This window comes from Lutjanus erythropterus, chromosome 15 (genome assembly GCF_056507025.1).
Source record: "Lutjanus erythropterus isolate fLutEry1 chromosome 15, fLutEry1.hap2, whole genome shotgun sequence".
NCBI lineage: Eukaryota > Metazoa > Chordata > Actinopteri > Lutjaniformes > Lutjanidae > Lutjanus > Lutjanus erythropterus.
Genome location: NC_139331.1, coordinates 17,378,128 through 17,404,989, shown reverse-complemented (window position 1 = coordinate 17,404,989; position 26,862 = coordinate 17,378,128). Strand labels below are relative to the sequence as shown.

At 38.5% G+C, this 26,862-nt stretch overlaps 2 protein-coding genes across 4 annotated transcripts; one reads left to right on the top strand and one right to left on the bottom strand.

The window, feature by feature from the left end:
- The first annotated feature begins 5,360 nt into the window (after positions 1–5,360).
- LOC146314255 (usherin) lies at positions 5,361–8,403 on the top strand. Its single transcript, XM_084737070.1, has 5 exons — positions 5,361–5,555; positions 5,763–5,867; positions 6,262–6,333; positions 6,422–6,595; positions 7,684–8,403. Exons 1-5 carry the CDS (start codon positions 5,361–5,363, stop codon positions 7,771–7,773), a joined length of 636 nt encoding a protein of 211 aa, XP_084593196.1. The 3' UTR covers positions 7,774–8,403.
- A 1,203-nt stretch (positions 8,404–9,606) lies between these two features.
- Positions 9,607–26,032, bottom strand: fez2b (fasciculation and elongation protein zeta 2b). 3 transcript variants are annotated; one of them, XM_084737309.1, is made up of 11 exons: positions 25,627–26,032; positions 20,201–20,309; positions 19,855–19,971; positions 18,250–18,391; positions 16,900–17,027; positions 16,435–16,584; positions 16,071–16,151; positions 15,469–15,544; positions 15,293–15,358; positions 14,497–14,524; positions 9,607–13,106 (listed from the first exon to the last, which is right to left on the bottom strand). In XM_084737309.1, exons 1-10 carry the CDS (start codon positions 25,932–25,934, stop codon positions 14,514–14,516), a joined length of 1,188 nt encoding a protein of 395 aa, XP_084593435.1. In that variant the 5' UTR covers positions 25,935–26,032; the 3' UTR covers positions 9,607–13,106; positions 14,497–14,513. The 3 variants fall into 3 exon arrangements, with proteins under 3 accessions (XP_084593435.1, XP_084593434.1, XP_084593436.1); XM_084737308.1 differs by lacking the exon at positions 14,497–14,524; XM_084737310.1 differs by lacking the exons at positions 14,497–14,524; positions 16,071–16,151.
- Between the last annotated feature and the right edge of the window lie 830 nt (positions 26,033–26,862).

Below are 26,862 nucleotides of genomic sequence, written 5' to 3'. Positions count from 1 at the left end.
CAAGGTGCTCTAAATTAGGATCAATAGCTATATTGTCTACCTTTGTAATCAAGAGTAGACATTTGTAGCTCCTGTATATCTAAAAGTAAGGACACACAGGACATTTCTTGCTACCAGAGTAGACATCCCTTCACTGGGTCAAGAGTCAGTGAAAATTTGTCATAAAACTGAATTGAAATATATATGAGAATATCAGTTGCATGTTACACCCTTTAAGTATAGCTTGATAATAATTATTTAAAATGAGAATTGGATTTTTCACTAGTTTCTGGAGTCTTATTTACTGCAAGTCACACAGTTCCATTGTGAAGTTCCTCTCCAGACATGTTGTATCGCATAAAAAATACTACTATACTTACAATACCAGTACCCTTAAAATGATACCAATATCAATGGAGTACTTAATTGGATATATTTTCTTGAACGTTTGCAGTGACTGGCAACACCATACAAATTGGTAAATATTTTTTTCTAGATCTGGGTACAAAAAAGGAATCGGTTGAAGGTATAATTTGACTGGAGAACTTTCAATACTACTTGGTGCTGGGCTATTTCAGTCCATAAAGGGCAGAGAAATATCTCCTCAGACGAAGCATGTGTATTTCTTCCTTAAAAGTAACAATGTTAAGATGTTAAGCACACTGCTATTTGTCTTTAAATTCATTTCAGTTTCTTTCTTAAAAAAATATTTATCTAATTTAATTTGTATTTTCTTTCTGTCAATAGCTTTATTCACAAGCTACTCTATATGTTGGCTTACCCCTCTATAAAAATTGCAAGTAATAAAAAAAGCACCCTGCTCTAAAAAAAAACATAATCTATCATATCATAATGAATATGCAAATAGGTTTATTGAAACAAGGTCATCCAAGATGTTCTTTACACTTTTGCTTATTGAACCATGATTATCATGCAGACTGGTTGAAATGAGACTCATACAAACATGTCTTAAACTTAGATTTAAGGTGAACACAGAGAGAAGTGATGAAAGTGAAAACAGCCTTCAAGTGTCAAACTCTGTACATCCATCATTCTGCACAGTGAAGGTCAAACAGCCAATAAAGTCACAAACAAAACACATTTTTACTTTTGCTTTAACATTAATTGGAAATATACATCCTATTCAAATAATGTCTGGGAGGTACAGTCCACCGTGGAGAATCATGTTTAATTTACAAATTCAGAGGTAAAAGAAGAAAACAAGACCACAGAGCAGTAAAGTACAACCAGGCCCTGATCCAGCCTCCTTAAATCATCCCAGGATGCTGCTCACATGTTTAAAAGTTTTATGTCTTCCTGCGGCGCTATCATGAACCCCCCCGACAAACTATTACTAAATCTGCTGCCGTACCTCTCGCCTGTCATTCTCGATCATCGCCCCACAGCAGACGGACAACTGTACATGTACAGATAGAGGTCACACGAGGACAGGACGCAGAGAAAGGTGACTTTTTTTTTTTTTTTTTTGCACATCAGGGCCCTCAGCTCATTGCAACTTTAGTCCTAACAGGGAAGACAAAAGGTTTAGTTGGTGTATTTTTGAGCATGCATGCAGATCAGTTTTGTCAGGTTTGGTCTGGTCAAGCTACTTTAAAAACACTTATTTAAGCATATTAAGGTGTAAATAAATGTACTATATCAATTAAAAGGTGTTTTTTGTTGTTGTTGTTGTTGTTGTTGTTGTTTTAAAGTTTCAAAGTTTTCCCAAAGGCGTACATCAAGATTTTTTGGTGGTAAAATAGTACAAAAAGACATAACATGAAAGAGTTTAATCAGTCAGCTTGAAACTTTAAACCCCCTTGTTTTACTTATCATTTTACTGCTCTCTGTCTTTGTCGGGCCTTAACATGACAACATAATGCATTGATAGCTGGGACTGAGGATAAGGGACACTGCAGCTGTACTTGCATACTGAGTGTCTCCTCTGCTGCTGTTGACTCATAATACTGGACACTGCCTCGCAACAACACAGCCAGCTGCTGCTGCTTAGCGCCATCATGTGGTTACACTGCACATTGCAAGGAACACCATGTACTGAATATTCTTGTGTTAATGGATTTTTTTTTTTTTTTTAATTTTAGGCAAAAAAAAAAAAAAGGAAGAAAGAAAAGGAAAAAATCAACCTATAATTCTTGTTACCTAGTTGTTACCTACCATTTTTTTCTTTTTTAAAACTTTATTTTTGTTGTTTTTGACAAAAACAGAACAGACAGACCAGTGAAAACAGACAGGACCATCATAGCTAAAGTGAAATGTTTGTAAAATAAAAATTAACATTGTGATACTGAGAGCTGTGGGTCCTTAAAGACAGATATTTTTCCTCTTACCTGTAGTACTATTGGTCTACACTGTTTTGGTGTGAGTTGCAGAAACTACTTTTTTTTTTTTTTTTACATTGGACTCTACCAGAACTACTTTCTTTCTGCTGGATAGTTAAGGCATCCAGACATCCACATTTACACTCTGTGTGCAAATAGTACCTTAGTTGGCAACTGACACCTGGTGCTAATAGCATCTGCTGGACTAAAATGTGAAACTTTATGAATCAATATAGAGAAATCCTCTGTTCAGAGATGGTCACCTGCACTGGGAGGGCACTGGGCATCTGCACAACACCATTAAATCCAAATTTTGTATGTTTCACAACTTTGCAAACGTGTCTTTTTATGCAGCAACATGCTCTCATGAAATATAATGTCTGCAGTTTTGTGTCATCTCAGTCAAGACTGTAACACCAGAACAGTTCAAACAGAGCAAACATGCAGGACAAACAACATCATACTACATGACACACTCATTTTAAATAAGCATTAGAACAAATGAGTGTAACACATGTGGCATATATTCTTATAAGACAAGACTCACAGACACAAACAGTGCACCTGAACATCAGAGAGGTGATATGTCTACTACCATGTCTCTTCAGGTAAACTGCAACCTGACACCGAGCTGTTACCATAGCACTGCTGAAGAAAAGCAAAGGTTGATGGGAGTTTTGGAGGGTCAGAGGAACACACATGCGGTTTGTTCGAGGCTCTTTTAGCTCCGATACCAGACACTATCATTCTTCCTCGTGCTATCTTTGAAGCATAAGCCTCAGGACTGTGAAGAAGTAGACGAGGAGGATCTAACATTTTTCTCAAGTGTCTCCTCATCAAGTCAGCAAGTAAAAGTATCGGGTGTAAAATATTGATGCGGCGACAGGTGTGATCCTAAACGCCCCCGGCAGGTCTTTGGCCTTCTGATCGATGCATCACACAGCGAGGGGCTGCCAGCACCTCCACCACAGGCCGAACCACGGACCTCAGCACTGGTGAGTCTCAGGGTGGATACACTTCTCTCTCAGTGTGCTTTTCCCTTCCCTTCTTCCTTTTATAACGAGAGCGTCTAAACCTGCACCTTCTTGGACACAAATGTAAGCTTTTCCTGGAACATGCTGGAAAGTAGCATGAAATAGTGGCATTATCATATTCCATGAACAGCACATGTTGCCCTCAGGGCCTATGAATATATATAATCTATCAATATACATCCAGAGACTTTACATGTTTAAAATATGTCAACAGAAATATAAATGGATCAAGTGTGCTATCTGCAGGCTAGAAACTAGGCCATGAGCACAAGTATGTCTCTTGTTACACTGTTATCTCTTCTATCTACAGTACATGTGTGATCGTCTTTCTTTCTCACTGAGTGTTGACTTGTGATGTTCTCCCATCAAACAGAAACCCAACTCAATTCTGACTTTAAAAAATAATGTTTAGGAGCCAGTTATACTCTATGTTATGTCTGATGCGACCACTAGGAGAAGTATTTATTTTCTTTGTGTGTAATGATGAGCACCAGGGGCTGTATTGGAGAAAACTTATTAGTTTGCAGATCCTATCTTAACGGTTTGGTAACCATGGTAATTAGGGTCAGGACCTGATTTAGGAAAAAAATAAATTACAGCAGGGCATTGCACCAGCTATGTGTAAGTTCTTTCCTGGTAAGGTGTAAAGTCGACACGGGAGGCTTAGCAGCTTCTAGTTAACTTGTGTCTAAACCAGTTACTAAAACTAGCTGAACCACAATTACTTAACAGGTAACCTCACTAGCTTGGACGTGAGGCCATAACTACGACAAATGGCCAATCAAAGATCAAAGATAGAGTTCCCTACTCATGGTTACTGTGTGCTTTTGAGTTCTGGCTGACATGACTGGAATTTACACCCACCCCAGGAGGATGATATATATATATATATATATATATATTTTTTTTTTTTTTTTTTCACCAGGATATGGCAAAGGCATGTCCTGCCCTATCTGCCACTGATTGTCTTACCCTGATATTGCTATCCTGAACCAGTGGTTCCCAAACTTGTATTGGCATGCCGTCCTTCAGAATCCAATGAAAAGTTCAGCCCCCCTACCCCACAATTATTATTAAATGTTAACAATAATTGGGGAAGCAATGGACTAAAAAGGATTCCAGATGTTTTTTAGTTAAATAAAGGTCAACATGACAACATCAGCAAACTCCTGTTTGTTTATTTTTCCTACATAAATCATGTTGATTTAACTTAATTTCACTCTGTATTTCTCCCCTGGTCATCTGTGCAGCCCTAGGGGGGCCTGCCCCTCAGTTTGGGAACAACTGGCCTAAACCTGCCCAATCACAGTCTTCATGCCTAAATCCATAATCCAACCTAAACGATCCAAACCAACGAAGGCAAAGACTACTAGCCAATCTTGATTTAGCTATCCTGTAAAAAAATATTATTTGCTATCCTAGGGCCATGCTTAACTTAGAATTATGTTCTGACTCATCTCTGTGGTGCACTAGCCTTTACTTTAGTTATGCATAAATTACAACTAGTAATTTTAGTTATAGCAAGGCTATGACAGAACTTATGCACAGCCGGTGCAACAGGCTGCAGATGAACAGTTCCTAAGTCAGTGTCCATAACCTAACTGAAGATAGGAAATGTGTACTGCACAAGCATCCTAATTCCCCAAAATCTTAAGTAAACTCTAATAACTTTAGGAAAACTGTTAAACTTTCACTTTTCCACCTGTAGTAGTAGCTAACTAGCTAACAGCAGTGAATTATCTGACAGTAGTGTTAGCTTACTTGCTTAATCCGTATGGTGGCTGTTTTATTGCTTTTACACAGTGGATACTGGATATGGTGGAGTCTGTTATCTTAGCCCACTCTCTTTCTTTTCTCTCCTGAGTGAGTGTTATTGTAAATATCCCAAAAAGGAGGCTACATGTTTAGACTTAAGACTTCCTACCTACCAAATTTTTGTAATGTCATAAATGTAGTTACTATCAAACTTCAGATGAGATACAAATCAACAGGAACAAACAAATTGTGGATGTATTTAAAACCCTTCCCTCCAGATTCACTGGACCCCACTCCTCCCGGAGGAGGAGGAGGTGGAGGGGGTGGTGAGCGGGCAGAGGGAGGTCAGGGAGGCCAGCCAGTTGTCCGAGAGCTGTGGTTCATCGTGGTGATGACAGGCATCGCCCTGCTGCTGCTGGCCGTCATCTTAGGTGTCATGCTTCATAAGGTAAGAGACAGTTACTTTGTGTTCTACAGTGTGTCAAGTGTGACAGCCGAGGGAAGGGATGATCCCCACATCACAGGTCCAGAAAACAGAGTGTGTCGTGCAGTACAGTGTGACATCACTTTTGGGAGCTTACAGCAGATAGCAGCAAAAAGCAGGACTGTCAACTTCTTGTCAAGAAACTTAAATTAAGTCTTGATCCTGCGCTAGGCTCTGAACAAACCCCCCTTCACCAGAGAGAGGCCCCCACTGGTGGCCCTGCCCATGCAGAAGAGGAGCCCCATGGCCGTTTATCCACCCAGCAACTCTGTCTTGGTGAGGAGACATTCATTTAATAATGACTGTTGGAGGATATGTTCGAGGAAATGTAATGCATACTGTATTGTGAGATGTTTTGAGCCAGCTATCTGCAGTCTGAGCCATATAACTATGAATTAATATTTGTGCCTCATTCCTGAGTGTGTAATGGGACATTTTGGGAACAGAAAGAGATTTTTGCAAGCACATTAATTGTATTTTGTAGAGAAATTATATATGCAAGGATTGATTTATTTGATCAAACAAAATCTCCACAAAATCAAATTCATTTTCTAGCAAAAAATGTTCCAGGCACAAATATAATGCCATAAATAAATGGCCGGGTGAATAGTTTCACACACAGTCCATGTTTCCTGTTCTGTTCCATTGCATTTTGTCCTCTCCTTTTCAGTTTGATACCGTACCTGACACAACAGGCTTCTCCAACAGTGTGACACTCAAAGGCTTCACCATGAAGATAGAGGTAAATGCTAACATCACACCAATGCACGCAAAATACAAAGCTGCACGCATGCTTTTTGTACATACCTATTTTTCTCTGCTCCCAACAGGAAGTGCTGGAGGCCAAATGTGAGCCCGATGATGAGGCCCCTCCTCAGGGCGAGCTGGGGATCCTCAGTGTGAACTCCCTGAGGCGCAGCGTCAGCCAGGTGATGGACGGGAAGCCCCTCACAGGGGACGACGAAGCGTGGGACCCAAACATCTCAGGCCATGACAGTGGGATGGTGAGAGACCCCAAAAACGTATGCTGAACCTGTTCAGACCACTCCGTTCTCATAGCATTTTCTAAACATTCTGGGCTTAGACAAAAGAATAGATTTGTCTTAGTGAGATCTAACACAAGCTTTGTACACATTTTCACAAGCATGCACCAATATACCACTGGAAAAATAAGCTGTGAAAACTTAAAAAAGTAAAACAACCAGCTGTAAAGAGTTTCATCAATTAAGGGCTAATTTGTTGTGGCAACTTAGGTTAAGAAGTTCGATCAAAGAGCTATCTTAAGTTTGTCAAACTAAATATTAATTTTCATATTTACACGAGTTCACTTCAAGTACTTCCTTAAGTTTGTAACATTAATACTCAGATCTAGTCGTGTGCTTAAGTTCACTTACAGAACTATCTCAAATTTGTCAAACTTAACATTACTGTTCATCTGCTCATGTCCTGAAGTTAAGAAAACTGTGTTCATAAAAAAATCCATATTTGATTATTTGTCTCTGTAATAAGAAAACATTGTTGGTTTGAATCCACCGACTGATTTGACAACTATGTAGTATGTGTGTGTGACTGATAAGCTTCACTTATTGCTTTGAGACATTATGGACTTATACTGTAGTACAGTACAGGTCAAATAAGGACACATAGTCTGCAGTTGATCCAATGTAATTATATAAGTACTTAACATTGGTATGATTAGATCTGAATAGAAATATTCAGTTTGACAAACTTAAGACAGCCCTTTGAGTGGACTTCTTAACCTAAGTTGACACCAGTTTCAACTGGGTCAGGCCTGTTTAACTGTAACTGATTTTATCATCTGTAATGTTACTTTAAATCATTTCCTGTGTAATAATAAATGAAATTAAAATAATTATCCCTTGGTTGAGTGAACCCAAAAAGGCTTTGCTGGTTGGTTTATTTTTAAGTTATAAACTTTTCTTTTTTTCACAGTGATAGGTGAACAACTAGACATTAATACACTTGGACATTTACACGGATGCAGAAATACCTATTTAAACACATCAAAGTGTCTTAAAATGAGGAGTCCTGTATCCTTCCATTTAACAAGCTCTGTCCTTCTTCCTCACAGTTTATGGATGATGAGGAATTTGTTGACACCATCAAAGGTTTCAGCACTGTGAGGAAGGAGCACACCATGTTCACTGACACCAACCTGTGACCTGACGATGACCTTTGAACCCGACGGGACACTGGAGCTGGATGTTTTCACATAAGTTAAAACATCACTGTAGTTGTAAAGAGGTCAGACGCAGCCGAGGAGACGTTTGTTCTCTCTTACAGCGAAAAGTGAAGGAAGATGAGCCAAACGTGACTCATGACAAGATCCCTGGAAGAACTGCTGCAACTAGAAGAGGAAGGGAAGTGGGAATGTCACGTTCTTGACATTTAAACGAACTGGCGAAGATACGCACCGAGTGGGAAGGATGAAGTCTGAAAAGGATACGTTCAACAATAAAACTTTGCATCATTAAATACAGACTCAGAGCACACATTGAAAACAAGACTAAAGAAACCGACAATACTTGTTTTAAGCTGTTTTCTATACTTTTCCCTTTAGAAAAAATACTTTTGTGTTTTTATGTGGTAATTTTGTAAGAAAAGTACTCGTAACTTTAAAAAAAAAAAACTTTACAGACATTCATTTTCAATCAGATCTCCATGACTGGAAAACTTTTGCAGTCATCTTCACATGTCTTTGGATGCTTTTCGGTTAATGGAGTAGCAAAACCTGTCGTAAACTTGCCCTGTCTGTCTGGTGAATCCAAGGAAACCTGGTCTTTCTCGTGTCCCCTTCATGCTACCTGAAGGCTGAATGACGAAGTTCAGAAACTTCAGAGAGCAAACGCCATCAGATCAAACGGTGGTGTCCAGCTGGATGAGACTGAAGATGTTTCGTAATAAAGGCTGTTTAATTGTTGGATTGCTGAGCAACTTTTACGCAGCACACCTGATTGATTTCAGTATTGAGAAATACCATTTGATATAAAAATATTTAAAAAAAAAAAAAAAACAGGGACAGAAACTGCCTGGTTTCTACTTTTCTGGCTCATAGTTTCCAATAAATACAGCAAATCATTCACGTGACAAGCTTCAGGTCTGATCATTCTCACTGCACTGAGGTTTTACTTTACTCAAGACAGTCTTGTGAAATATTCAAGAATAGTTATCAGGACACACTTTCACGTATTTTAATGTGTTTAAGTTATGAATATGGAATGAAATATATTAATTATAAAATTTTATTTTTCAGGTTCTCTTGAGGTGATGTTGTAGGTCGGTCATTTCCAACCTTTTCCCTTAAGAAACCTCTTGTCTACCAAGTAAACTGACGACCCCTGACTAAGTGGTGTTTTTTTATGCATATTTAATATTATATTCAATGCATATCAGTAACGGTACAGAACAACTAGTTAACTGTACAACTGATCAAAATAATAAACACAATAACTGCAGGAAGTTTGTGTAAAATGAGCAATTTAGATAAATTTTGAGCAGATTATGATTGCTGCATCAGAGATGACTTTTCCAGATATTTCACTAACTTTCTATACAATTGTATTTTTTTTTAATTTTAACAATAATACATTAATAATAATAATTTGAATATTGCTCTTATCATGTGAGATTTTAAGTTTACAACTTAAATAATAATCTAAAATTGAAAAATAACAATTCCATTTGGTTTTCTTCACAGAAATCAATGACATGTTGAGATACAAGTCTACTGAACATTAAAAAAAAAAAAAACTTTCTTATCCAGCACGACCCACTGTGAAGCTCTGGTGACCCCTAGTGGGGGTCAGATCCCCCAGATTGGAAACCAGTGCTGTCAGAAGTAGAAAAAAACCCCCAAACAACTACAACAACAAACAAAATAAATTACATGTAATTAAACTACTGTATATTATAAATCATGATAAAATAATGTCTCTCTCTCTCTCTCCCTCCCTCTCTCACACACACATACACACACTCAGTGAGCCCAAACCAATCAATTTTCACATATTAATTTATTTGAAATGAGTTGCAATGCAATGTGGGCACAAAACACTTGTACCATTACAGTCAATAATATGGTTACAAAACGAACATTTACATAATAAATTAATTTACTGCAGTACCACATGAGACAGTAAACATAAAACCCCAAACTGGGGAATTATATTGCATTAAAAACAAAAAGGAGTCGATTTAATGTACAAAAATTATCTGGCATTTACAAAGGCAGCCTCTTTTTTTCTGTTGCTTGTTTTGTTGTACATATATAAATATAAATCTCTAAATTGTAGTTACACTGATATGTCTGCTAACAGGAGACCAGACGAGGGGCTCTGGCCTGAGACGGGATCCTCCAGTAACTTCCACGCTGACTGGTTGCCATTTCATTTATTATACCACAAAAGATAGATTTACACAATAGGCGTCATTTTCATTTAAGCTTTTGTAAGATTATGATCGAGTGAGGGATGTTTTCTTAAAACAGCTTATGTGTTTCACTGACACAAGCCTTCTGATGTTTAAATTCGCCCTTTTTGATATTAACAGTTGAAATGAATAATTTGCTTTTCCATGCACTTGTCCCTTTAGTGTGATATTAACATGTTTGTAAACAAGACAAATTAATCATTATTAGAAATGTGCTTGCAGCAGCAAAGTGCGTGCAGCGTATGCTAGTCGGTGAATTTTTCCAAAGATGAGAACAGTAGAAACAACAGTTACATATAAATAGTTAAATATAGCACTACAAGCTTTGTTTTTCCTTTACAAAAGAATAAATGGACCGCTCAAATTTAAGCAACCGTTCGTGCAATTTTCCCCAACATCCATTAACTTTATCACACCCCTTTCATCTTTGTATGCCCTTTTCATCCGGACACATGCATGAGAGACATGCTTTAAAAAAATTAACAAGTAAGAGTACTTTTTTTTTAAAGAGAGAATCAAAGTTTGCCACTAGATGTTACACCTGCATCTACGCTATCGTCACTACTTCACTGCTACACCAAGCGGATGCTACTGCAGCCTGTGCCATTTAACTGCTGGCTGCACCTACTACTATTACTACTAAGCAGAGTCTAATCAGCATTTAAGTGTGTTTCAACAAATGACAATAAAAATCAACATCTGTAATGCTACCCTGATTTAGTCAGGAGGTTATCGTGATCACCTCCACCTGCTCGTCCAGGTATTTAGAGAAGTTTGTTGAAAAGATAAAAGTTCAGTGAGTTGAAGTCTAGCTGATAGAACATAATATAAAGACTCAGGAATGTCAGTACCTTTGAGAACAAGATTTTAATCTGCTAACACTGATGATCGTACCTGAGAGCTAGACTAGACCTGATCCGACAGTGTGTGGTGCACCTGTAGTAGCTGGTGATCTGAACGTTAGTGAACCGACCTGCTGATGACACGGCAGCGCTTGATTGGTTGGTACACGGTTTTTAAAGGGGCGCTCTGGTGATTTATTATTGCACTATCATGGAGTTTGGAGACTTGGAAGAGAGACAGAAAAAAAATGGATGAGGCAGAGGCTGAGATATTCTGACTTTTAGACTGAAAACACTGGAACCTCCATCTCTAAGCACCTTGAGTTTGAAACACAGGCTTCCTGTTACACATTCTTAGTCTCAAGTCAAGGTGATCCTGATGACATCATCATGTAAGGGTGCTCCGATTGATCAGCCACTGATTGATACCAGACAATATTTGTGCTAAACAGGTTAATCGGTGGTTTAACACTGGAGAGTCTATTGTGTTGTGGGTTCACTTAGGGACACGCTTCTGTCCTCTGATCTCTGTGTCAGAGTTTGACACACAGGGACAGGAACTACATGATGCATTCAGGTGCATCTCGTGAACTCAGAAATCTACAGTCAAACATAAGCAGCTTTAAAAAAAATCCATCTTTGTTTCTTTCCAGGTATCTGCTTGTTTTATAAGATAAACAGACCCCATAATTGGAATCGAGCCAATATATTGTGATCAGCGCACCCTTATCACCATGACTTCATCAGGGTTATTTTCTTTAACAAAGGTCCTCATTCAGTAACTGTTTTTACAGGCTGAGCAGTATTCTGTACGACATGTAAGTAAACTGTAATGTGTAAAATCAGTGGAGTGCCCCTTTACAGTTGTTTTAATTCTCATGCTCATGATGACCAAAAGGTAAATTGATGGAACGGGATGCATGACAACACTTCTTCATGTTGACGTGCTTTTGGCACCACTATCTTAAGCTAAAATAATGAGATGTACTCTTGGGTACCTCCACCACATATTCCACTACTACATGACTGACCAGATCACTGACAGACTAAAGTGCTACCACAAAATTTACACAACAGTTAAAGGGTTTTTACAGAACTACACAATTATCAAACCTAAAATTATCTTAACTACATTAAATTTTCTAACAATGTGACCAGTGCAGTCATTTTTTTTTTTTACTAATGCAAAAATATCATATAAGGTTATTCGAAGACTTATGTAATGACGATTTCTGGGGAAGTGATAAAGTTGTTGGGGATGGCGGTCACTACTCGAGGGCTCAGAGGTCAAATGGACAGCATTTACAAAATGATGTGGCTACTGGCGAGTCCCTAATCTCACTAAAAACAACCCCCTTGCTCAAAAAATATGCTTTACAAGTTTTGATCATCCAGCTTTAACTTTCTCAAGACTTTTTTTTCCCTTTGTCAAAAAGTAAAAAGATCCCAAACTGTGCAATTTCTCTTAGTCGTATACAAAATATTTCATTTTCACATTCAACTGACAGCTTAATATTGAGCGTAAACCCAAAAAACCAACATGCAAAGACAGGTGGCATCATGATTTAGGATTTTAAAATCAGAGGGTTTGCTCTTTGATCCTTAGCAAGCAGAGTTTTCAACCCCGAGACATTATAATGCAATCAATCAACAATTCAAAGCTTTCCATACAGGAAAAACAGGATTTATGCTTGATATCACAACCAGCCTGGCACTTTGAGATTCAGAAATTCAGCCAGGATTTGTTTTCCCCCGTCAAGCATGAACGACATGGATGCAAACGCATTCGAATTTACAAAGCAGACAGGCTGGACTGGACTTCATCTCCCTCACACAGGCCTGCTTTCTCCATTCAAGAGCTGCTGGCTAATCAGGAGGTGACTAATACTGATTACTGGCATCCACAGACAAGTCATCATGCAGTCGGGATATAAAGGGTTGTAGCATTCAGGCATTAAAAAGTTAAAACATTACAAATGAAAAGAACTATACAGGCTGAAGAGTTATATCTAGAGTTAAAATCTTAGGAGAAACAACAGTGGCAGAGTTAAAAAAAAATGCCACAAGGAAAGAAAGTCTATGTGTTGAAAAATATGGAGGAAGGATTTGGATTTTTAATCCATGATCCGGGTTCTTCCGGATTACCAGAACCGTCTCTTCTGATGGTCTGATGAGTGGCTCTGGAAACAGGAGGCTCTCTTTTGGCTTTACGTGGGACAGAGAACTGTGGAGACAAAAGGAGATCAGCTGATCATCGATGCTGCTCTGATCCAAACAGGAAGGAGAGCTGGAAACGATGGAAGAGGAGCTACCACAGGGTGAGAAAATGTGGGGTGAGAAAAGAGAAGAGCAGACACGTGAACAGCTGCTACTACAAGCTCACGGTAAAGAGGGAATCATGTGGATGAGCGCATGTCTGTGTGTGTCAGGGTAGGTGTAGTGCAGCCACAAGCACTGCACAGCATGATAGACACTACAGCGAAGAGCGAGGGAGGCAAGGCTGCTGCTTCTGGGGGAGGAAGACAGTGGTACTACGAAGATGTACAGAGGCCTTGAGAGGCAAGTGAGAGAAAAAGTTCTGGTGATCCATTTCCCACAGCAAGTCTGATCTAACTTGTTGGATCTCTTCTGTGTTTATGACTTAACATATTTAAAAAAGTTTCGCCAGGATCAGTTTTCCAAGTTACTTTTTTCCTTCTGTGAAAACAGGCGAAAAGTTCAGGCGTTCAGCCTCTTGAGGCCAAAATGAATATTACAACAAACAAACAGAAAAATAAAGGTGCATATTGCATTGCTCTGTTTTTTTCTGAATTTATTTTTATTATTTTCATGTAAAAAAAAAATCATTAAAAAAAATTGGGTCTGTTTTCTAAAATAATCACAATTTTTCATGTAAAAAAACCCAAAAGCTTGGCTCAGTTTTTCTGAATTTATGAGATAGTTTTTATGTTTAAAAAATGGCTCTGCTTTTCTGAATATATTGGATAATTATTCATTAAAAAATTGGCCCTGATTTTTGGATTAATTACATAATTTTACACACAAAAATGAGCAAAAAGCTTGTCGAAAAATTTGCCTGACAAAAAAAACAAAACAAGTACAAACTCACCCACCCACGCAATTTTTAACCAGATTTAACCAGTAACTTAGAAAAAATATCATGAAAAAACTGTTCAAAACTTTTTTTCACAAATGGAGAAAAAAAATACATCAGGAACATTTTTATTATTGTTTAATGTTGTAATACTCATTTCAGCTACATGAGGCTGAAGTGCACCACTATTAAACTCACATGGAGGAAAATACGATTACCTTCAGTCCTCTTTGGAACATGGGTAGTGTAGCCAAAATGAGAATTACATCAAACAACAAAAAATGATCCTGACAATAAAAAAAAACTGTTTTCCCCACCTGCTTTCAAACCATAAAGACAGGAGAGAAAGCAATTTAGATCACACTTAGAAAACGGATCAGCAGAATGTTTTTTCCTCACTCGCCTCTCCAGGCTTTCATAAAGACGAACTGAAAGAGAAAGAGAAAGGGGCGTTTGACAGGACTCAGAAGAAAAGGCTGAAGGTGAAGAATCTGTGTTAATGTGTCAGTGCCTCACAAACCTCGGTCTCCACTGCTCTCATACCAGAGCTACCCAAAGGACAATGCAGCACAGACGAAAGACAAGGAAGGCAAAGGTCAACAAGCAAGCATTAATTCATGTCTGTGTTTGAGTGATACTATTTATTTTTCTACCACCAGCTTCCCTGGAAAAAAACAAAACAGAAATGAACTTTGCGCTTCTGCTTTCAAGCAACAGAGTGCAGGATGTTTGAATGCCAGCTGAAGCTGACAAGAACAGAAGTCACCTCTGTGAACTCTAAACACCGTAAGTTTTCATTGCTTTGAATTTTTATTTTAATTACTGCAATCAACCAACTTGATGTGTAAGGAGGGTTTTAAAGGCTAAAACTAAATATATAAATACTAATAATTATAAATGATATAATTAAATGCTTATAATCAACATGATTATATGATAAATGGTGAAAACAAAAACATGATTATGTAATTTCGCAAATAAAAAATATACAGTGTAATAAATTACAGCTTAAAGTCACTATAAACAAATAAAATCTAAAATTAAACATATAGCCAACATGTTAAACTTGTGTATTTATTTATTTATTTCCATATTTCTTTATCTACTTTGGTCTCATTAAATTTCATTATTTAAATTATATACTTATTCATTCATTTATTTAAGCATTTTATTTTATAATTATATATTTATTTATGCAATCATTAAATTACAAAAATATTTATATATTTATTTATTTAAGCATACAATTATATAATTATTTATGTATTTACATATTTAGTTTTGGCCGAAGCAATTGAGGATGTCTGTGTGTTTACCTTTGAGAATGTAATCTGTTAGCAGGGCAGGTACCTTCTCGCTGTCATCTCTCATGGCGTGGAGAACTAGCAGGCAGAGAGCAGCACATTACTTTTTGGAAACAGAACATGAACTGAGGCAAAACAAAGAAAACTGCTCAAAAGCTTGAAAAACAAACAATCAGTGCTACACTCACTCTTTGTGAGGATCTGGAGGTCTTCTACTGATGGGGAACCAGATTTCTTCTCATAAGGGATTACTGTGGTCAGGTACTGAAACAGAGAAGATCACGTAAGACACGATGGAAGAACACATGCAGGTGTCAATTACTGCCACATGTATTTTCATTGTACAACAAAAAATGCTTCAAAGTCGCAAGAGATAAGATATGATGTCAACATATGAACATACGATTAGCAGGGCAGGGTTGTATGAAAGCGAGATTGGTTTTTAACCTTTCAGAGACTTAATAGAGTAAATGTTCACTTTAACAAAAGCTAAATAAAGCAATGATTATGTTTTCTTGTCTTAAAATAAATGAATAATAAGATGACAACAGAGTAAAAATGATAAATTGAATTTATGATGATCAGAAATTAAGTTGTTCAAAAATGACCAAAACAAAGCAAAATAAACAATTAGAATAAAAGAAAGACGGGTTAAATAAATGACACCAAACACCAGTGGTAGCTGCTGAGAAGGAAACAAACAAGCTGGTGATAAAAAAAAAGAAAGAAAAAAGGACAGAAAATATCTGCAGAGAAAAAGGATGTGAGTTGAAAGAAAGAGCAGGGGCACCTGTTTGTCCCCTCCTGTGTTGCCAAAAGTTTGACGGATGCCATTTTGAATGACATTGGAGAGTCCCTCCAGAGTGAGGAGCTACAAGGAGCGAGAGGGAGGAGGAAAAAGAGAGCAAAGAGAGATGAGAGAAGGGAAAGGAGGAAAAAGGCTCGACACAAACCCTCGATGTTGTTTTAAAAGCAGCTCTCCCATGCAAACTGTCTGTCAGGTCATGCATCATGCATTTCTGATTACACTTTGAAGAGGTGTGCTGCTGTGTTCACGTGTCTGTCTCACTGATTGTCATTATAATCATGCACACAGGGAACACGTGCGTTTCTCTTTGTTTATGCCTCCCACTCTGTGTCAGCACATGACTCACCGTGCCTGGTATGTGCGTACTCGCTGTCCTCTGGCCGTTGGGCCCGGTTGTAGTCGTACTTCTGATTTTCTTCTTCTTCCGTAGCAGCTCACGGTGCTCCTTCTGTCTGTTCTGCACGTCGATCAACAGCGAGATGAAACTGTTCTTCACCTGTTTTAAAAACAAAACTCTTTAATTTTTGGTGGTTTTCACAATCAAACTGTAATTATTTTGGTAGAGAAATCTATTTTTATATTCTCTAAAAAATACGCTTTGAGTCATCAAGAGCAAATTAGCTTGTAAAAATAAAGCTGCTGTGATTCACTAACCTCTGTCACTGACCTAGAGAACGCTGTGAGCGCTGCAGTCTGTTCTCACTACTCAACAGATGTTCAAATGGTCGTCTTTAAATCAAATCACTGGCGATTTGCTAACTGATTATGACTTTAAAATAATCTGAATGCTGCTAATAATTTGTCAAAGTACCTCCTTTTCATAGTCCAGTTCGTCTCGCAGGGCCAGAGCCTGGATCAGTTCTTCACTGTAGCGGCGAATGGCCGTCTCCACTTCCTCCAAAGTCTCCGTGAGCTCAGACACAGACAACTGGCGCAACCCTGAGGATGGTGTGTGGATATATTAGGAGGAAGTAACGTGGCGTAGCGTGAGCTTGTAGTATGTTTGAGTTTGTGTGACAGTATAGTGAATCTGATGAGTATTCAGTTATTTCATGTTGACTTTGAGAGCCAAAATATTCCTGAAAGGAACACATAATATTTCAATGAGGAATATTCATGAAAACCTTACAAATAGCATTTTTTTTCTCAATCTGGGAACAAAAAGGATCAAATGCAGGTATCGTTTAACCTGAGCAGTTTTGATACCACAGTGGATCATCTTACATGGATCAAAAAGTTTGGGACAGAATCATTCCTATACAAATTTGTTTACAGTAAGCAAGTAATCTACATACAGTGTTCATTTTAGGAATGCTGTTTTTTAAATTTTACACCCATGGTACTTTGCCTTGTGGTAACCCGCCTGCAGCAGGCTACCTGCTGCATGCACACTGAAATCATGACAGGAAATAGGAAGTTATTTTCTCTCCCCCAGGCTCATGACCACCTGCCAAAAATGAGATGCAGCAGTGAAACTACAGTACTGCACTGTGTTATAGTATATTTGAATCATACACAGTACCATAATTTAATTTGTATAGTAACTTGAAACAGCTGTAATGTGTTCTGAAATAATAAAAGTCAGTAAATCGTAAAGCTTTTTATTCATGTACTAAATAAAGTATACAAATGTAATTCAGATGGTAATCTGCATAAAAAATAAATCACTGTGAGAGGTTTCTGCTGTACTTTGAACTGGGCTATTTCAGTTGATACCTCGAAGGTACTGAGTTCTGATACCCAGCTGTAGTCCAAACCCAATCTTGTAGTTAATGTATGCAGATTTCTGAAATTAATTTTGTATGGCCTGAAGGCAAGCTGGATGCAGATGCTCAGTCTGTACCAGTCTGGTATCAGAAATTGTGTTCAAGCCAAATATATGCTGTTGATTATATAACATGTAGGAACAACGTAATTGCTTTTGTCACGTTACGTAAGAAAGTTACTGAGTATGCGAGTGTGTGTGTGTATGTAGCTGTTTCTTCGTGTACCAGACCGCAAGACCTATTACACTTCACTGAGCGATTCAAATAACCATCAAATGGCAGCAGAGTGTGAAACACACTTCTGTCTCACAAGCGGGTCAGCACAACAACATTAACAGATGTACGTGATTTATTCTCTGCTTGTTAATGCACCACAAACACAGTGGTATACTCACGGTCCTCGTAGCTGGTGTTGGAGCCGGAGCGTTTCAGAGCGTGGAGGTCCTGAGACAGCATGGACAGGTCAGACTGTGAGGGACTCTCGTCGTCCTCTGGGTCTGGAGACTCCTGCATCATCTCCTCGATCTCCTCTATCACCTAAACAAGAAACAGACCACAACATGTTCACACTTTGGATGGTGCTGCATTTTAGACACTGTTTATGTTTGTTTTGCGGATACAGAGGAAGAAGTTTGTCATCCAGGTGGTATTATTGCAGTTTACACATGGATGTTAAAAGCTCGAAACAGTGTTTTCCTGTGTAATATTACCTTAATTTACCTCTGGTGTGTGCTAAGGTACTGCCGGTCCTACTTATGCTAATAGAAACATCAAAGTTGTTGTCTTATCTGACAGTAAATTCATTTTCCCAGGTTGTTATTTTTAGTTCCACTCAGTTCAGTCTGTTTGTAGTTCGTCCCTCTGAAAACTATTTTAGATCATCATAAGATTTATAAAAGCTTCTCAGGAAGAAATATCCTGACCAGAAACTGACATTGTTACATACAGAAAAACATTACGGATGTGAATACCACGATTTTACATCTGATACTGAAACCACAACCATGACCACTGACCAATTAATTATTAATAATCAATAAGAGAAAATCATGTTTTTTTCCCCTCAGTTTAAGTTACGGTTAAACAATTCTAACAGCATATTTGTAATGTAAAATAATTTATAAAACACAAACAATCACAATCTTCTTTCTATTTAAATCTTTTCACACACAACTTTTAGCAGCATTTTTGATTGGTCAGCTCTTCAACAATCATATGAAATTTAAATAAATTACATACATGCACAAATTGCACTCAGCTGTTTTGTTTTTTTCTCCTTGAGCTAGAAATCGCTCCACACAGCTGACATGATGACAGCATTGCTGACATGTCTCACTCTACCAGGACTGTTCAAATGACACATGCTGCTCATCTGTGTTACTTGTGACTCATCTCTTTTTATGGCATGTTGCTCAAAGTTTGGTTAAGTATCCAAGTGATCCTAAGGCTATGATTAGGCAAGTGGATGACACACCCAGGAATTTGCATATTATGTAAGTATGCTGCAGATGCAAAAAGTCAGAAAACAACAGAGACAAAAAACAAAGCATCTCTCAGTAAAATATGGAAAACTGAGTGCAGTCACTTGATTTTTAACTCAAACATCATAAAATTAAAAAAAACACTTTTTGAACAGAACTATATTAACATTAACCACACACACACACACACACACACACACACACACACACACAGCACTGAAAGTGATTCCATTTATGAACCACTGAATCTTGGTTTGTGAAGATCAACAGATTTTTGGTTTTATGTCCCGACAACTGTATTTAGCATTTTCAAATTTGTATTTAAGTCTATATGGCATCTACTGAGTAGGAGGGGGTGGAGACAAATATTTATTGGGAGAATAACTGATTCTGCCTTTTTGACTGAATTATTGAAACTCTTTATATTTATTATTGAAATTGTGATATCCTTAGTAAAGAACATGTTTCAAAACAATCAAATGAATGCAACAACATACCACTGGGAGCGTGAAAAGCTACCTGTTCAGCTGTGAAGAGCGGCTCATCGTTGATGCAGGAGACAATGATGGAGTGCATATCCATCTGCTCCCTCAGCTCCTCGTCATCTGACAGGTCCAGAGACTGGTTGTCCAACTTCTGTCCGACAGGGAGGGAGGGGAGAGATTGGGAGGGAGAGAGACCGAAGAGACAACTTGGATGAGACAACAAACAGGTGGTTAAGCAGATTGAGGGCAGCGGAGCATACTGCTGACATTTGGCATCTCTCCTACAAAGTGAGATTTCAAAGAAAACAGAAGTGCAGAAGTATGACAATGCAGCCTGTGTGTTTAGTGTGTGCTTGTGTCTGTGTGTGTCTCTGTGGTACCTCATGCTCAGTGAGGTTGAGGGTGGGCAGGTGTAGGGTGCGAGTGTGCGATGTCTTCCAGTCCACAGCCATCACGTTGCCATAATTATCTGTCAGAGCATTCCACACCCTGGAGGAAAGGATCAGAGAATAATATCATATGAGAACCAGAATACAGTGGTGAGTCAAGGACAGAAGACTCAGCAGATAAGACAAACCCCGTTTCCTTCTCTTTTGACTGTGACACGGCATTACTTATCAGTGTTACAGTGTGTCCTGCTGTCTGACCACCCCCTCACCACTTCACCGTGTTCCTGCTGCTGCACCTCACAGCAGTCGTCTGAATCCACTGACGAACGCAACAGCTCCTCAGTCATACGTCATTTGTCCTCAGTAAACATTCCCCGGTGAGAAACACTGATGCAATTACGGTCGTTCAACCTTAAAGCAGAGTTCCGGTGACTTTTTGGTAGCCCATATGGAACTCAGGAACTCATGTAAGAACTGTTTGTTTATATCATTAGAGCCCTTCAGCTCATTTAGAAACAGTGTCATCCTTACACCAACAGACTGTTGAATGTTTACAGTACTCTACAGCAGGCAAGTTGGCAGAGGACATATCACAGTGGAGCAGATGGTGGAGCAGAGCCTGTTTAACAAACAAGTTTACTGCGAAATCCCTCATCTTTTCAAAAACTTGCTGCTTACCAGATTTGAGGGATTGCTGCAAAATATGTGCAAGATTGTAGTTGTTTTTTCTTAACCAAATGTTGATATCAAGTCAAAACTTGCAGTGTTTGTAAAGCTCTGCACGTTATACTTCTGCTTAGTTGTTTTATTCAGGATTTGTGTGAGACATTATTATAGGGATGCACCAGTTGACTGACTTGTTACCGGAACTGGCCCGTTTTCAGACTGATCGGCCATGGCTGGCGACTGGCCGGCCAATTCTGTACCAATCAAAAAAACTCACACACAATGGGTCACGTTATGTGCATAGGAATATAGACAGTAATGTCACAACCAACAGCGCTGGTCACAGCCACACATACGTCGACACAGGGACGAAGCAGCTGAGCAGCTGACGGTGTTGCCACAACGGTAAACTTTCTAGTCCTTCAAGCTAACATTAGCTAGCAGCACACTACTTTTGACAGACTGACAAACTGACCTCCTGCTAAAGCTGAAGAACAAACAATCCCTGTAAATCACATCTCCCCAAACATTTTCTCATCCAGACTTTTTTAAATTCTTTTTTCTTCTGCACAGGTTTACTACAGCAAGTTGTTTCACCATGTCAGTCAACCACGTTGTTTTGTTTACATTTTCTTCCCTGTATCTGAGAGTGTGTGAGATCATACTCCCTCAGGCACTACAATCTTAATAATATCTTGTAAGCATGTAATGCGTCATTACTTTCACATCTTGTGCACTGAGAAAGAAGATAAGGAGAAACAGAGAGGAGGACATGAAAAAGTGAGAGAAGACAGGAGAAGAAAGGTTGGACAAAGGGAAAGATGGAGGGAAGAGAGAAAAGAGGAGAGGAGGACAAGGCCTAGCAGTAATCTGAAGCACGATTGGAGAAACTGTTAAAGTTATTTAATAGTAAGTGTTTTATTATGAACACAGTTCCATTCTCCATTCAAGAAAAGTTACAACATTGGCCAAAATCAGAATCAGCAGATCAGACTGGTAAAACATCAACTATCAGCCATGAAACTTGCAATTGGTGCACCTCTACTTTATTAAAGGTTAAGTGCAATTTTAGAAATACTGAATGAAACCGCCCCTCATGTGGTCCCTGTTGGAAAGAAAATGGTGAACAACAATTGTAAAGTTTATGTATGTTTTCAAGCACAAGGGGTGTAAAAATTACAATTTTTATCATTATCCTTATTATTAACAATAGTGACATGAGGCTAAAACTAAACTTCAGTCTGGGAAGCTTGTGTAGTTTGTGCAGTGTAACTTCTGTAATGTGTCCTTCAACAATTGTAGGGTGCTATAGGATTCTGGCTTGTGACATTCACGTATGAAGCAGAGAGATGGCCCTCATTTGCATAATTACAGGCATATGATATTGTCTTGTGTCAATTGCATGCCCCTGAATCCAATTGAAATCCTATCATTGCAGATTTATATCTTTATCGTATTGTAAAGAAACTTAAGCTTATACCCATATCAAACACTCTGACAGAAAATCAAGTCTATGCAGAACATAAAATCCAATTGCACATGCAAGTCACTGTGTTTATATTATTTCTGGTCCTGACTGCTGCGAGCAATGAGGATGGATGCTGTGAACCCATGTGTCACTGTGACTCTGCATCGTCATACCCGCTCTCTTGCACGCACACACACGCGCACACACACACACACACACACACACACACACACACACACACACACAGACAAATGTTTATGTAACTCGCATGTTTCTCCCTGAAGTGCTCATGCACAGCTTGGGGAGTGGGGGGCTGAGGGGTGGCTCTAAATAGGGCAAAGGCTGGCAGGAAATATATTTTGTGCCTCAAGCAAAGACACTGTCTCGGACACGTGAGTGACTGCCAAAACACTCTCTTCTCTTCAGTTTCATTGAGAGCATTTACATAAACAAGACTAGTCTAGATTTCAAGGGACCAATTGTCTTGTTTCTACTTCGACACTGCCAGTTTGTGCTGGAATATATTTATGTGGATGTTGTTTTATCTTGCACACATGGGCACACACATATAATCCACATGCACGACTTGGCATTAACACAAACACATTTTGCTCTCACTCTCATTCAACCCCCCCCCCCCCCCACACACACACACACACACATTTCCTCCTTGTCATCCTCACTGTTCGTCTCAGCCATGGTCTTGCTGGAGAACTTGTTAAGCGCCTAGGCACGTCCTGCAAAGTGCAGCCATCCAGAAAAGACTCTCAGTGAGCCTGGCGCTGCTCTTTGGGCTTCGCCAGGCTGCTGTCCAATTATCCTATTCCCTCCATCCTCTTTTTTTCTTTACCTACAACAACCAGAGATGCTTCTTTCCCTGTCTGATGAGCAGTCCTACATTCTCCTTAACATGGACAGTGTAGGAGACCAAGACGGCATCTTCAAATGTCTTGTTTTGTCCAGCTGACAGTCCAAAAAATAATCAATTTACAATTAGATAAAGCAAGAAAAAGCTACATATCCCTAGCATATCAAAGCTACCCATCAAAAAAAAGAACAAAAAAACAATGATTTGAACATTCACAAAGAAGTTTGCACCCTAGTCCTAGTTCAGTCATGTCCAAATTTCAAAGTAAAGCAACACTTTTGTGTACATGGGCATGCATGACTAACATCCTGTCTGGTAAAGCAGAAGAAACGTACATGCAGTACATTATGTGATCAGATCTAACAGTGCCACAATGTTGCAATGACAGATGCAAGCGAATAAGGAAAAGAAGAAGAAGGCAGAAGGCAAAAGTGGAGTGTGATTACACAGCCTACACAGCTCTGTAGTTACAGTGACATGACATCTGTGCTTGGCGTGGGATTGATGTGACTGGGTGCTGGGAAGTAATAGCATGCTGTCATGTAATTGTGTAGTTGTGACATTTGAGAGTCTACAAGATAAAATAACTACAGAGGACCTCCGACTGAGATAACAAGGGCTGTTACGGTGGTAAGAACAGATGCCGACAGTGTAACCTTTCCTGAAATCAGTATTAAATGTATGTAACATGACATATTTTGTCTGTTTGCAGTAAGAGGGAACAGTAGGGCTCCAAAAAGTCAAGTCAAAATGTTTTGTCTCATACGATGAAGGTAATTTAAAGGTAGAAAAAGTAAGATGTTCGTTTGTAAATGCACCAGAGAGATATCTGATTGTTGAGTCTCATTCCCAGGACGTCAAATACTGATGTTGTGGGTTGGTAAAGCATCCAAAGCACAGCAAAATAATAAGAATAAGAAGGTGTAGACAAAGAGCGGGATCTCTGTGGCTGTGGGTGCTGCTACACACTTCAGGTGGGTCTTGGGTAATGATAGAGAGGGATTATGTTTGTATGAGTCTATTCACTGACCTCAGTTCAATCTAGGGCTGGGTAATATTGACAAAATATCTAGACATCGATATTTATCGATATTGTGACAATATAAGAGATGATAAATGCTTTCACAAAATATGAACACAGTGAGACTATTGATAAATAATCATCAGTAATGTGGATAAAATAAGTAAAATAGGGGTAAATAACAGAACAGCTAGAACTGTCTGGTAAATTCAGAAAATGACATCACTTTACTGTAATTCAGCCTCTAAAACCAGGAAAAAAAACTTCTGCCATATCATGATATAATGATGTCCAAAATCTAACACAGCATTTTGTCATATCTCAATATGGATACAATATTGATATATTCTGTGGCCCTAGTTTAATCCTTATCAGAGTGTTCAGTGATTTTATCTGTACACTCACTACATATAAGTACTTTTTTTGGTGAACTATCCTACTTTTACTTTATTTTCTTTAGCAGTGGTATCGAAATAGGTATTGTGTATAATTATCCTTGTATTGTGATATTGAGATTACATTGAGATAATTTTGACAGTTGCGACATGATTTGTGATTAGTAGGAATGATCATTTTTAAATGATTATTTTCATTTTCACTGGAAAAAAAACAAAAAACAAAAATCAGGATGATATGAGATTTGCTGGGGACTATTCCAAGCAAGCATGCTTGCTTACATTTTAAGGTAAAAGATTTGTAGACCAGGACATTTCTACAGCACTAGAGTCATTCATTATAATGTAAAAAATAAAATACAATAAAATAATGCAGCTTCGGTGATTTGGCTATTGCACAGGGACACATTGCGACTTTTATAATCTTTTGATCAGCTGTGCAAAACAAGTTACAACTATATTCAAGATACAGAGCAAGAGTGCAGCAGTCAACAGCCAATGGATTAGTGGTTTAATAGCTAAATCTAGCATGAAATTAAGTATTGGTAACGTGGCATGACCCCTCCCCTCTCCTCTGTCTTTCTCACACACAAATTAATACAAGCAACATCACAACTAACATGTAACTCGTTTCATCTCTTCAAGTACCAAACAAAATATGTTAATAAATTCCATTTGTCAATCGTAACACTACAACATGTAAGCTGCTTCTGTAGTTCTCAATGTCAACTTTGATTCAAGTCAGCCAAATAATTAAACATATGTAAGACATTTTGCTATACACTAAAACACAAAAATACAGAAAATGTATTCTGGTTTCTCAAACTAGATAACATTAAACTTCGGACGACAGTGATTGGTGCTAACTAGGCTACAGATACCCTCACCGGAGTAGGGCTTTAACATTAACGTTAGGTTAGCCCTGTGAGGCTAATGTGGCTAGCTAGCTAAGAGATTAAAAGTTAGCGTGAATAAAACCCGCATTAAAGTCACACTCACTCGTCGTCTTTAAGGTAATTATCCTCTGTGATGGGTTTGATGGGGGCTATATTTTCCGTCGTGGTGTTGTAGTTTCGAAAACACACTGTCAGCTTCTCGTCGAAGTCGTGGACGAGGTCCTCCATCGACTTGAAGCTGCAGATCTCCCCGGAGAAGCTGTTGTCCAGGTCTGAGAAATCGTCTAGGCCCGACGACGAGTCGCCCACATTGGAGTTGAGCTGGTCTAGCTGCTCGGCCGACGCCGAGGACGGCTTGAACTCGTTAAAATCCTGCCAGTCCTCGTCGAAGTGGGCTAACGGCGCCGCCATGACTGCCCCAGGAGCTCGGTTTGACAGCCAGTTAGACCCCTCGATGGTGCTCTGTTTTCGGCTTGTAGACACTGGACGAGACGGTGAAGCAGAGGGAAACACTGACAGAAAGAGAGAGAGGGAGAGGGAGGAGCAGTGTTACGTCATTTTTACGCCCCTCCCCTTCCAGATGGAGCAAAACAAACCAACGGTCCTGTTTAGAAGGGAACTCCAGATCCGCGAAAGATCTCGCGAGAGTGATCATTTTAACAAATACTATGATTTTCCCCCAACCCCAAATAGGTTAACTGTTTTCTGTCCCTAAACCTACTAAGATTTTAAGCACAGCGTTGTCACATTATAAACCATGACTAGTTTGTACAAGGTGCACAATGAACAAATAAAGGCTAAAATTTCGCGAGAGTATCGCAAATCAAGGATTCCCTTCTAGAGACGACCAATATCAACTGCTTTCTGTAGTGAATATATGACATGTTCATATAATGTGCTGTTTATGTTTAGCACCGAAACTGGCAAAAGCATAAATAAATAATAATAGATAAACAATGACTAAATGAGTAAAAAAGGTAATGGAATGTGAATAATTACATTAATTAATTACATAAGAAATTAATATCCCATTAAATGCAGACATTAATTAATGTATAAAACGTGACATAAATTGATATTTCTGCTTTGACTGGCTTCTGTATTAAATTGCATTTGTATTAATTTCTGCATTTATTTATTTTCCTCTTTAATTTTCAATTTTATTTAATTTAACATTTAAAACAGAAATAACAATTTATGTCACATTTTATAAATTAATGAATGCCTACATTTATTTTTAATATTATTTTTGGTGTGCTTAATGGCATATTAGTTGATTTGTTAAGCCAGTTATTTATTTATTTTGGCAGCCCTCTATACTTATCTCTGTCAGGAAGAG